The sequence below is a fragment of the Rhinatrema bivittatum genome, chromosome 15, assembly GCF_901001135.1.
Source record: "Rhinatrema bivittatum chromosome 15, aRhiBiv1.1, whole genome shotgun sequence".
NCBI classification, from domain to species: domain Eukaryota; kingdom Metazoa; phylum Chordata; class Amphibia; order Gymnophiona; family Rhinatrematidae; genus Rhinatrema; species Rhinatrema bivittatum.
Genome location: NC_042629.1, coordinates 13,491,860 through 13,505,540, shown reverse-complemented (window position 1 = coordinate 13,505,540; position 13,681 = coordinate 13,491,860). Strand labels below are relative to the sequence as shown.

At 42.3% G+C, this 13,681-nt stretch overlaps 1 protein-coding gene across 1 annotated transcript in view; it reads right to left on the bottom strand.

Moving 5' to 3' along the window:
- PROS1 (protein S) overlaps positions 1-13,681 on the bottom strand; it is a 40,963-nt gene that overhangs the window by 14,229 nt on the left and 13,053 nt on the right. Inside the window, exons 2-7 of the mRNA XM_029578570.1 lie at positions 10,168-10,325; positions 9,096-9,120; positions 7,575-7,664; positions 5,884-6,006; positions 5,398-5,529; positions 4,216-4,341 (exon numbers count right to left, since the gene is read on the bottom strand). Coding sequence (XP_029434430.1) covers positions 4,216-4,341; positions 5,398-5,529; positions 5,884-6,006; positions 7,575-7,664; positions 9,096-9,120; positions 10,168-10,325 — 654 coding nt within the window. The remainder of the gene's footprint in view (positions 1-4,215; positions 4,342-5,397; positions 5,530-5,883; positions 6,007-7,574; positions 7,665-9,095; positions 9,121-10,167; positions 10,326-13,681) is intronic.

Sequence of the window (13,681 nt, the reverse complement as noted above, 5' to 3'; positions counted from 1 at the left end):
GGCGAACCTTCTGCCTTGTGCCCACTCCCCTTCGCACCACCCTGCCCCTACCATGGCGGTGATAATGGCAGCTCAGCAGCTGCCGGCAGGATATTTCACCGATGACCGACCCGTCCGAGCTCACCCGACCCAACTCCAGGCTCAGGCCGGCAGGGGGCGGCACAATGGACGGCTTGCTCGTCAGTCATTGGTGAAATATCCTGCTGGCACCTGCTGAGCTGCCACTATCACCGCGGCAGCAACGGCTCTCTCTCTCCTCTCTTGCTGCCGCAGCTCTGCCCCTGGGACCCTGGAGCCCCAGGCCCCTGCCTGGTTTGCCTAGTGCTTCCACCGGCCCTGTCCTGTTTTGAAAAAGAGAGCAGCCATGCTGTTCTTGTGTGGAAAAGTTTTGGAAAATAGATCCTCGAGGCTACATGGATTGTTCACCAAATGAATACAATAAAATAGTAATGAGGGTAGAAAAAGGAGCAGTCTGCCCAGCAAGCTTCTTATGGTAGTATCTGCCGCACTGTGCAGCTTACCCCCATGTTTTTCTTTTACTGGGTGATGAGCCTTCTTGAAAATTCAGGGCTGCTTGATGTGCTTTGCTTATGGACTTGGCCGTAGAAGCAGTCCTGTGCTTTTCCCCCTTATGTCTACGTATCAGTACCCCAGATTGTAAAAACGTCAGGGCTCATGTTGGTTGTCATCTGAATCCAATTCCTATCCCCCCTCCAACAAAGTGGAGAGTGATGTTGCAGTTGTGTGAAAGGCAACAAAGCTTATTGGTTAAGGGTATTAATCTTATGCCTTATGTTAACTGCCACTCTAGGCTGCTTATCCCCGTGCTTATCAGTTCCCCAGACTGTAAAATTTGTGTTATTATTTGTGATAACTGTGGGCGGATCCTTGGACCGGTGGCAGATGACCACGCCCTCGGGGGAAGATCCCGAGAGGGACCACCGGTCAGGCTCAGAGTTGGGAGACAGACACACACTTAGTTCTTTTATTAAACAGTTCTTGAGAACAACCAGAGGTGGCAGTAATGAGCTGGAAGAGCCCGGCTGGGCTGTAGTCCCTCAGGCACTGGAACAGCGATCCCAGGATGGCTGAGTTGTAGAGAAACTGAATATAGTGAGTAGGCAGAGTATGCAGAGTTCAGGAACAGAAACTTGATGGTAACACTCTCACAATAGTCTCTTGGAACAGCCCAGGAGCTGGAATGAAGTAGGCCCTCGAGGAGCGAGTACCTGGTTCAGGGAAAGCTCTGAGAGAGAGATGGTAACTCACTGGTGTTGTAGGCAGCGGTGACTTCCTGGCAGAAGTTATATTCAGTAGCAGGTCCGGGAATATGGGCCCTCGAGGAGCAAGTACCGGTTCCAGATTGCAACCTGAAAAGCAAGAGAGAGAGCGAGACCCCTGAGGAGCGGGTACCCCTGGTAAAGTCCTAGGAGGCAGAGTAGCAAGGTAAGCGGAGAGCGAATCCCATCCGCAGCGATGGGATTCCCCTGAGGTTCGCACCACAGCTGGTTCTTGAGTCGGGGCCGCGCGCGCGCCCTTAGGCCCCTGGAGAACATGGCGGAAGGCAGGGTCTAGCCAGTCTGGGGACGCCGGATGAGGTCGGAAAAATGACACTGCGGCAGCCAAACTTCCATCAACCAAAGAGGGAGTCGCCAAAGAGGTAAGGTGGGCGGAGTGGAGACGTTGGGCAGCAACAGTCGCAACAATTTGGGGCCTTCATGGTTGTTGTCTGAATCCAATTCCATTTTCCCCCCTGCTGTTGAAGTGAAGAACAATGTTACAGTTGCATCAAAGCATCAAGACATATTGGTTAAGGTAGTAATCCCCAAATCTTCTGTAACTGCAGCACCAGCAAGTTACTCCCAGGTACACTTTTCTTCATTTCCATTCTCTAGTTTTTAGGGATCCACACTGTTTATCCCATGCCCCTTTGAATTCTTTGACTGTTCTCATCTTCACCACCTCCTCCAGAAGGACATTCCAAGCATCCACCACCCTTTCCATGAAGAAATATTTACTGAGTTTGGTTCTGAGTCGACCCCCTTGGAGTTTCATTTCATGACCCCTAGTTTTACTGATTTCTTCCTAATGGAAAAGGTTCAAAGTTTGTGCATCATTAAAACCTTTCAGTTATCTGAAGGTCTGTATCATATCACCCTTGCACCTTCTCTCTTCCAGGACATACATACTTAGATCCTTCAGCCTCTCCTCATGTCTTCCAATACTGACCCCACACCATTTTGGTCACACTTTTCACTGCCTCCATCCTGTGTCCAGAACTGAACACATTACTCTAGGTGAGGCCTCACAAGGATATTATCACCTCCTTTTTCTTACTGGTTATTCCTCTCTCTATACAGCCCAGCATTCTTCTGGCTTTAGGTATCATCTTGTCACATTGCTTCGCCATCTTCAGATCACCAGACAGTATCACCCAAGATCTCTCTCTTTGTCCATGTACATCAGTCATTCACCCCCACTCCATATCATATACAGCTCTTTTGGATTACCGCACCCCAGATGCATGACTCTGCACTTCTTGGCACTGAATCCCAGCTGCCAAATCTTTGACCAATCTTCAAGCTGTCTTAAATCACTTTTCATTCTCTCTACTCCTTCAGGCATGTCCACTCTGTTGCAGATCTTAGTATCATGGGCAAATAGACAAACTTTACTTTCTATGTCTTCAGCAATGTTGCTCAAAAAGAGTTTGAAGAGAACTGGTCCCAACACCAATCCCTGTGGCACTCCACTTAACACGGTTCTGTCTTCAGAGTAAGTTTCATTTTCCATTACACGCTGTCTCCTATCAGTCAACCACTTTGCAATCCATGCCACCACCTTGACACTCACTCCCAAGCTTCTCATTTTAGTCATATGTCTCCTTTGAGGAACCATATCAAAAACTTTGCTGAAATCCAAAAAGAATGCATCAAGCGCTCTTCCTAGATCCAATTCTCTAGTAACCAAATCAAAAAAATCAATCAGCTTTGCCTGACAGTAACTTCCCTTGGTGGATCCATGCTGCCTTGGGTCCAGCAATGCACCAGATTGTAGATAGTTCACTATCCTTTCCTTCAGCAGCGTCTCCATTAATTTTTACATCACCAAGGTGAGGCTAACTGGCCTGTAGTTTCCAGTCTCCTCTCTACTATCACTCTTGTGAAGCGGGACCACCAATGCTCATCTCCAGTCCCATGGCCTCATTCCCATTTCCAGGGATCTATTGAACAGGTCCTTCAGCAGACCACCAGCACATCTCTGAGCTCCCTCAGTATCCTGGGATTTACCTCATCCGGCCCCATGGCCTTGTCCACTTTTAGTTTGCTAGCTCTTCCCATAATTTGCTTCTGTAAATGGAGTTTCATCTACACCATCCCCATCTAAGGTCTTTTCAACCAACAACAGTCCTTCTCCAGGGTCTTCTTTAGTAAACACCAAACTGAAGTATTTGTTTAATATTTCTGTCATTTCTTTGTCTCTCTCTACAAATTGCTCCTTGTCACCTTTCAGTTTCACTATACCACTTCTGGTCTCCCTTCTTACCCTGATATACCTGAAAAATGTTTTGTCACCTCACTTTACCTCTTTGGCAATCCTTTCTTTCGCTAAACCTTTTATTATTTCTTTCTTTATTTCTCTCAGTTTCACCAGATATTCTTCCCTGTGTTCCGTTTTTTTGGGATTCTTTATACTTCTTAAATGCTGTTCTTTTTGCCTTTATTTTTTCAGCCACCCCTTTTGAGAACCAGATTAGTTTCTTACTCCTCTTACTCTTATTTACCTTTCTAACATATAGATTTGTTGCCTTTGTAATAGCTCTTTTAATTTGGCCCACTGACGTTCCACCTCACCCATTTTCTGCCAGTCTTTCAGTTCTTCCTCCAAGTATGTCCCCATTTTGACAAAGTCCGTATTTGTGACATTCAAAACTCGGGTCTTTGTGTGAGTTCTCTGTATCCTATTTGCAATATCGACCTATAGCATCTGATGATCACTGGTGCTCAGGTAAGCACCATTAGAGACATTATTCCAATGCCTCTGCACCACTGAATTTTCAGATAGCACCAAGGGCATAGAACAGAATAGTCTTAGCATTGAACTGGTATCCACTGCCAGGCCGAACAGTGCCTGGAGGCCATTTCCTATCCCAGACGATCCAGAAACCGTCACTGAATACTGTGAGCAAAGGAAAGAAGGATAGAGACAACTTACCTTCACAGCTCTTGGACATTAGGTTGAACCTGTAACCCTGGCTGCATTCACACTCATATTTCCCCGGGATATTCTTGCATTGAGCAGCCCCACAGATATATGGATGAAGGTCACATTCATTTATATCTGAAATAAAACAGATACAATAAGAAAAGCCCCACAGCAGAACACGCAGGGCTCACATGTAATGTGTAACAAGTGTGGGAGTGGGATGAGTTGGCCTTGACAATGAATAAAGACCCAATCCATGGTCCCTGCTGCTCAGAACAAAACCTAGTCTTGTGAGGACAGCCCAATAGAAGGAGAACCACAAGGAATGTAGCAATATATCTCAGTTATATTACGCCTTTTATGCTTTTTAATGTTATTTAATGTTATTTATTGTTAATTGGTTTCAATGTATCCACAGTTTCAGTTCCTTGTAAACCGGTGTGATATGTATATTATACAGGAACATCGGTATATAAAAAATAATAATAAAAATAAATAAATAAATAAGGAATGACTTTTCTGAAAGGTCCTGCATTAGACACCATTTCTAAATCACCCAACTGCTGGCTAGGGGCCTGAAGAACAAAAGAACGAGCTGCTTTAATATGAGCTCTGGCTCTATACATGATGCCAATGAACATAACCTTTGACCTGTATTCCCTCTGTATTACATTCATTTGTTTCACTGCAAGATGTTATCAAATTCCATGAAATATATTTACAAAGGAGACTTGTTCTCCTGTTTGCTTCTCCAGCAAGTTACAAGAATCTCTGTTCAACGTTTTCAAATAATACATGTCATCTTTCTTCAAAACCCCACAAAGCCATTTAAAATAGCACCCAACTAGAAAATAACATTAATAAAGACAGCAGTATGCAGTTCTGACAAAGTCTGTTTTACTGCCAAAGCACAATTTCAGTTTCCTGCTAATTATAGTAATAGCAATATCATTTCCAAACTTTTATTAAAAACAGAAAAATGGCTAATAATTGCAGCTGGAGTCATGAAAATGCTCTGTGTCCTATCTGAGCAGATGTAGTTTCCAGTAAAACACAGCAGAGCACACTTTTTGCAGAGAACATTTGGGATTTCCAAAGCTCCAGCCTTCAAGGGCTGTGATTGCATATGGAAAGTTGCAGGATGCGGCTCGCCCCTGTACAGTGTCGTGACCTTGGGCAAGCCTTTATTACCTTCACAGCTCTGCTTGTCTGAAGACAAGTAGTAGCCATCCTCACAAAGGCAGCGGTAGCTCCCGGCCAAATTAACACACTTCTGGTTACAACCTCCATATGGATTCTGTGGGTCATCACATTCATTTATATCTGGAAGGGAAATAAGTACAGTGCATGACCATTTGAGACCTGCTGTACCAGCCACAGAGAGGGGCTTTTCTGGTATGGAAGAGATGCTGCACCCAGCCCAGGTGACTGACAGGCAGAGAGATGAAGGATTTGAATTAGACCCTTTGTTTTCACTGTCAGAAACAGTGAGTGATTCACAATATTCATACAGTATATGTATCATCATGCACTGTATATATCATCACATATTACATGTATATTCTGTATACCATGTATAATATATTCCTACATCGCATTTTGCGTTTCTTGTACATACATCAGACATACATTCTATGTTACTGTGCAATGAATATTCACATACTATGCTGTACACACCTTCTTCACATCGCTCCCCATACCATCCGGGCTTACAGACACAGGTGTAGGTGGCTTCTCCATCCTTGCACTCCTTGTACCCATCCTTATGGCAGGGCAGAGGTTTACACTGGTCTGTAATCACTGTAGAGTATCACAAAATATCAGACAGCCAATCCATTTGTCTAGGCACGCTCATTCTCCACTCCCTCAGTGCAAGGAGAAATATCACAGCAAGCAAAGATCTCCTGAGCACAGTTACGAAAAAAAATGCTTTGGATATGGGAAATAAAGACTTGGTGATCAAGAATTGCACAACAAAGCACAAGTGTGCCTCCCAACGGGGTATAATACACTTTTGTTTCCATAAAGCCCCAGGGGGGGACAATATTTATGGTTTTAGATAGGAAAAACGTGTTACCAGAACAGAAAACTGTAGTGCTAAATAATGATACCTGTTTTAAATTGGTCAATGTAGCTAGGAATTTAGGTTTATTCATAGATTTTGAGATGAACCTAAAGGCTCATATCAAAAAGAAAGTTAATGAAGGATTCGGCAAATTGAGGATGCTTAAACGTTTGAAACCGTTACTTTCTAGAGACAATTTTAGATATGTACTTCAGGTGATGTTATTTACAGGTATTGATTACTGCAATTCTACTATGTTGGGCCTACCTAAATCATCGATTCATCCACTACAGATATTGCAGAACGCTGCGGCGCGGGTATTGACTAATACCAAACGGAGAGAACATTTCTCCTGTCCTTCAAAGTCTGCATTGGTTACCAGTTGAATTTAGAATAAAGCATAAAATGTGCATTATTCATAAAGTCTTATACGGAGAAAAAACTGATTGGCTAAATTCAACTATAAGATTACACATCCCCCAACGTGAACTAAGATCAGCCAACAAAGGTCTTCTTACCGTTCCTACGGTAAGATCAGCACATCTCAGCGAGGTTAGAGACCGTGCGATATCTGTCGCCGGTCCAAAACTATGGAACACCTTACCACCAGATTTAAGACTGCAGTCAAATTTGAAAATTTTTAAAAAGGATCTAAAAACCTGGTACTTCAGGCAAGCTTTTTGTGAGTAACACAGAGGATCCAGCATGACCTTAAGATGGAGAGTTACTAACTTGATCTCATTAACTTCATTTTCTTTTCTTTTATAGTTTCTTTCTTTTCTTTTTTTAATGAAAATTTTATTTATTTTTTTAAGTTTTTATCTGTATTAGCCGATTTATTGAAATTTTATTCTACACTATGAGATTTTAGTATTTCATTGTTTTTTTCTAATATGTTGTAAACCGTAGAGATAGAGACATAGTCTCTCAACAACGGTATAAAAAAGCTGTACAAATAAATAAATAAATAAATAAATAAATAAATATATATACCTGTTCCGGAGGAAGGGAGGGGCGATACAAGGGGGGGGGGGGGGGAATTTCATGCAGGAGTCAATGGGATATGGCAAGGCTGGCAGAACTTGGGCAAAACAGAGGAATGCCCTGTAAAAGTCGGTGTCCTGTGCATTCCTTTCAAATGCCCAGAGCTTTCACATCTCCGGGGAATGTTGTCATTTGACACACTGTTAAATGTTAATCAGAAATATTTTTGAAGGATTTTCATTTACTAGAAAAACATGGTTTTTTGTCTGGCAAAACTCCTGCCAGGTCTCTCTTTCTACATATAGAAGAAAGCACTTGCCTGTGACACAGCTCCTCAGGTCCACCGGCTCATCGGAAGTTACCGTAGCCATCCTATTAGAGATCCCAGTGCGATAGGAGCCCAGACAGCCTACAAAAGAGACAACCCACAATCAATCCTCTAAGCATGGCGTGGTTTAGGATGGGATGGAGAATGACCACCCCCACCCTCCAAAATTTTCCAGGTGCTGAACTGGGCTCTCTCCACTCCTCCACCAATAAGACTTCCCTACTTCATACCCCCTTCAAACTAAACAGGCACGTGACATACAGAGGTCAGTTTTCAGTGCATTTATCACATCACGTTTGGCACTTAGCTGGAGAAAAACCTGGATAACTACCTTATAAGAAAAGAAATAGTCCACCTATTCTGGCTTCTAAACATCAAGTCCTGTTAAAGGCGTGATAGCCAGGTCTCGATTGTCCTAAATTCATGTAATCTCTACTCTGCTGGGTCTCCCAGGGTAATAAGTTCCAGAAACATGACACTATTACCAAAAAAGGCTTTATCCCTTTTACTCGTCAGCCTTGTCTCCACTAATGCGGGAACAATCTCAAGTGAATCTGAAATAAACTTTCCCATTCTGTTAGTAAAACTGTAAATTAAGAAAAAAACATTTTTTCAGAGCTATCAGAAATCTATTTCGCAGAAACACTATGCCACTGCAAAGCTGTGTTACTTTATTCTGTATATGAATATGACTGCATCTCTGGTGGCTGGAGAAGCACAGCACAGGTGAGCTATGACCACATTTACAGAAAAAGCATTGCCTGCTGTATCTTACTGCAGAAAGTGAGTCTGTGGCTCCAGCAGTCGCTGTAACCATGGATGGCTCTGGGTATGGCTGAAGAATAGTAAATTCTACCTGCTCACTTAAAACATCTCTAGCAACTCCTGCAGAGTGGAAAGGGGATTACAAAGTTTAGGATGGCTCTTTCGTGAACTGATTCCCTGACAACTGTCATGCTTAGCTGTGTATTATTCTAGGGCAATCACCTAAACACCATGAATCCATCAAGTGAATCTGGGATATATATTCAAGTTTCACAGTCATTTCCAAACTCATGTAATAAATAGGGTGAACAGATATTTGTTGCATTTATACGCAGCATAGACTATTCTGCTGCAGACTCAGGCTCTGTAAACCACTGAAACGAAAACAGAATTTCCAAGATTGCTTTCATTCTAATTCTGTAGGGTACAGGACACACATATACACCTTGAAGATGGGTGACAGAACTGTATGGTAGCAATACTTACTGTCTAACAACAGTTCTGCTAAAAGCATTGCCTAAACAGAGAGGTAAGCTATAGAGCTACTAAAGCCCCAAACAATGGAGCCCAGCTCAGCAGCGGTGCACAGTGGCTGAATCTGGCTGCACTTCCAGCACTTCAGATGCAGCAGGGCATTGTGGTCCCAGGCCCTCAGTATGACGCACTCTTCCCATGGACACAGAAAAGGAGAAAACCTTTAGTGCTCAGTCCTCTTCCTCCCCTACCCACCTAGTCATCTAAACTTACTTAAATACTTGGGGTAGAAATACTCCTACAAAAAAAGGAAAGAGGAAGTTCAATTAGTTCATTTTAATACACGAAGAATAGAAAGTACATAGAATACATAGATACTGGATAGAGGAGAGAATCCTTGTTAATCGTTATTAAACACAATCCAATGCTTTTCACAAAAGCACAACAGAAATGCACAAATAGAAGCGATACATGCAAAATGCAAACCATTATTAAGATATGATATTGACCAGATGGCAGTATTTTTGTTGGCATGTTATTCCAGTTATATACATAGAAATAAGGGTCAGTGAGAGAGCTGAGTCATTAGATCTGTGAAGAGCTTCCTCACTGACCTGATGAAGAGTTTGTGGCTCTCTAAAGCCACTCTCACATGTACTGAGTTAGGTCTCATCCACAGCTCGTTCGCTGGGGATACTAAATATGACCATATAACACACCTGTCTTATCCATGCTCCATTGGTGACCAGTTCAACTCAGAATGCAATATACAGTTCTGACCCGAATCCAAATGATAATTCACAATCATGAAACCTTTTCCCTTGGTGTGGTGCTTCATATGTAAACCCCTCAATGTAATTTGAGGTCATCAAATAAAGGCTTTTTGGTAGTTCCCTCGGTTCATCAAGCCCCCTTGGGTGAAGTTAGAAATAATGCAATATCAATTGCTGGTCCAATTTTATAGAAAACCATGCCTGAGCAACTCAGGAATATGACTGATCCAAAAATCTTTAAAAAATTACAAAAATCTTGCTGCTTCAACAAGCGTTTGGGACACCAAATTCTTGAATTTACCTCTTTCCATTACTGTACATTACTGTTGCATGAAACATAGAGAGGAGCAGTTCATTGTAGAGGTCATGTTTCTGTTTTTTTTATGTTGTATGTATGTTAATATTGCCTTTCATGTATGTAAATATTGTGAACCGCCACAATCTTTGGAGTGTGCATTAAAGAAATAATTTAAAATAGGTAAATACATACATAGATAAGGATATAAGTGACTTGCGCCAATCAATGAACTCTGAGGTTTCCTGGGACAGACGACTTCCCTTCTCCTTCTTACCGTTTCAGGGTTGTTTTCAAAGATCTCCCTGGCTTCCTCCTTGTTGCATAGCTCTTCAACACACTCCCTTTCCAGATGTCCCTCTTTCGTCTCTTCAAACAACGTGTTCGCGCGGCGTTTCCTGAGAAGGAACTCTGAGGCATACTGCTGAGACAAAACTTTAGGAAAGGGCCACGTTTCAGTTTTCCCTTCACACAGCAGGCGCGCCTCTTCTCTGATTTGCTTCCCCGTTTTTGGGCCCAGCTAGGATGGCGCGGCTCTCTTATGTGTGAAAGAGACAGTTGTAGGTGGCATTAACATAACTGAAACTGAAACTGGCACAGAGCCAGTCTGTGGCTCCCATCTCTGCTGCCATTCATTCTTAAAGCAGTCTCAGCAACTGCATCCAGCTGTCATGGCAACAAGAGATCATTCCCACATCTGGCTCTGTAAGCGTAGGCAGCTAGTAACTACTGGGGAATCCAGAAGTGAGAGCACTGAAAAGGCTCCAAATCTGCTCTCTCTCTCTCTGTGATCATCTCCTTGTCTCACTATTGGAGAATTTAAGGGGCTAGGGTAGTGGGGAGTAGGAGGATAAGCTGTAGTGTATGTGTTGGAAGGCAATGTGTGGAGGTGAGTTGGGCAGAAGCTATTATAAGGCAGTAGAGAGAACTGAAAACATAATACATACATTAAAAATAAAGAAATTGGTTATGTGGTCATGTGTACAATGTAGAATTCAGATTGCTTGAAGTCAAAGGTGAATCGGCCATAGGAAAGAAGCACTGGTCTTTACTCAGCAGCTCAATGCCCACATATACAAAGACACATTAAAGTCCGAGCAGAACATTCAGCTGAGATGCACAACATAGAGCTCCCTTCTGTGACAGAAGTCTACAAAATTATTATTTTTTTTGTCTTTTGATGGTTTTATTTTTTGAATGTATAGGCTAATGTCCAGGTACTTCACTTTCAGGTGTTTAGTATTATGAAAGGACTTGAATGGGTAAATGAGAATCGGTTATTTACTCTTTCGGATAATACAAGGACTAGGGGGCACTCCATGAAGTTAGCATGAGGCACATTTAAGACTAATCGGAGAAAATTCTTTTTCACTCAATGCATAATTAAGCACTGGAATTCATTGCCAGAGGATGTGGTTACGGCAGTTAGTGCAACTGGATTTATAAAAGGTTTGGATAAGTTCCTAGGGGATAAGTCCATAAACGTCTATTAATCAATAAGGATTAGTAGCTTGGGATCTATTCATTTAATGTTTGGGTACTGTCCAGGTATTACTTGTGACTTGGTTGGCCACTGCTGGACACAGGATACTGGGCTTGATGGACCCAGTATGGCATATCTTATGTAAGGAGCACTGAAGACAAGATTCAGCCCCTGGTCTGCATCCGGGGGGAAATACCTGAAGATTTCTCCTATGAATGCAGCATGGGAGAAAATCTTCAGAGACCAGGCCAGGAATAAGCTCCAGACACCTCCTTCTGGTGCCTCAGTTTATGCTACTCCTAGAAAGCTTTCTGCTGGCACTGTGCTAGGGACACTGTCTTTGCTACAGTCAGACTACCCTGCTGGCAAGAGTTGAACTGATTATAAGGCATCCAAGCTACATCATTAGATGAAGCTCCTTGCAGAAAAGGCAAACTCCAGACCATTAACTCCAATTGTTTGTATTTCAGATTTTATTTGTGCCTGTATAGACTTTGTCTCTAGACAGCACTGCTTATGTCTGGTATCGCTTTAGATATGCTAAATAATAGAAAATAATGCAATCCTTCACCAAAACCTGTTTGGCTTCAGGTGACATCACAGTACAGAGACCTTACTACTCTCATGCATGGATATCATTCACCATGTTTTTGACACCAGCACATCCTATATATTAATACTACTGGACCTTACCGCTGCATTCGATACCATAAGCCACAATATACTATTACACCGCTTATCCACGATAGTTCTCTCCTGGTTTAAATTATACTTCCAAAACAGATATCAACAAGTCTGGATACTCAATGATACATCCACATGGTTTCCTACCACAACTGGTGTTCCCCAACGATCTGCACCATCCTCAGTCCTATTCAACATTTACCTAACCCCCCTTTGTTCACTGCTTTCTACACAGGATATCGTACCAACTCTAGGCGAACAACATCCAATTCTTCTAAGAAGTTCATGGTCAGACACTTCACGCCTAATATCTCCATGCCTATCAATAATAAAAACTAGGCTCTCCCATAACAAACTTACTTTAAATGTCAACAAAACTGAAATAATGGTCCTCAGTCAACCTTTGTCACAATCACAAACTCCAACAATCATGACTTTTGTTAATTACACAATCCATATCTCACAAAACGCCCGCAATGTAAGTGCAACACTTGATTCAACACTATCTTTTAAACTGCAACTCAAAACAGTAATTCAGAACATTTATGTAAAATCGAGACTACTGCATCTCATAAAACCACTCTTAGATCAAAATGATTTCTGAACCATACTACAAGCCTTAATCCTTACCGGATCAGATTACTGCACCTCACTATGCATTCGTTTGCTTCAGAATTCACTCAGATTGCTACAACTCACATAGAACTCAGGCTACTCAATGCTACATACCATTATGGCCATATAACACCCATCTTTGAAGTACTTCACTGGTTTCCTGTAAAATGGCGCATGACATATAAAATTCAGACAATAATTCACACCCTATTGCACAATGTCACTAGCCCCTGGATAAGCTCTGCTCTGTACTCTATATAAACCTACCAGGATTCTTAAATCATCAAATCAATTTCTTCTTGATATTCCAGCAGCAAAACTTACTAGACTAATTCTCACATGTGAGCACACCTTCTCAATCGCTGGACTGCATCACTTGGAATGCAATCCTATTAGAAATTCGATCCATCTCAAGCCACAAGGAAATTAAGAAACCTCTAAAAACATATCTATTCACTCAGGCTTTCCTAAATTCCAGGCATTCTTGTAGAGAACATCAATGTATGTCATTAACTATGTGTCGATTGATTTTATGTATGTTGTTCTGTAACCCGCTCCGACCTTTGGAGGGCATGGGATAGAAGTAATTTTAAATAAATAGATAGATAGTAGTAGAATGCTTTGAGGAAATTAAAATATTTTTAACAAGCACAGAGAACCTGTTGCTGCCCACAGGCCTATGGCAGTAGCTGTGGCCCACCTTTGAAGGAGGGCATAAAACATTTTCCCTATCTTGACGATTGGTTGCTAGTAGCCCCAAGCTGGGAGTTGATTCACAGCCATCGAGTTCTAACTTTCTTGGAAAGCCTGGTTTTCCTTGTAAACTACGAGAAATCTCACCTCAGACACTGCAATTTATAGGTGCGCTCATCAACACTCACCTCTGCAAAGCCTTCCTTCCAGAAGACAGGATCTCCATCTTTCAAACCCTGGCCACTGGTCCCAACGATTTCACCCAATGTTGTGCAAGGTGACTCTCACAAGATGGATGGCAACAAATGTGGACTGG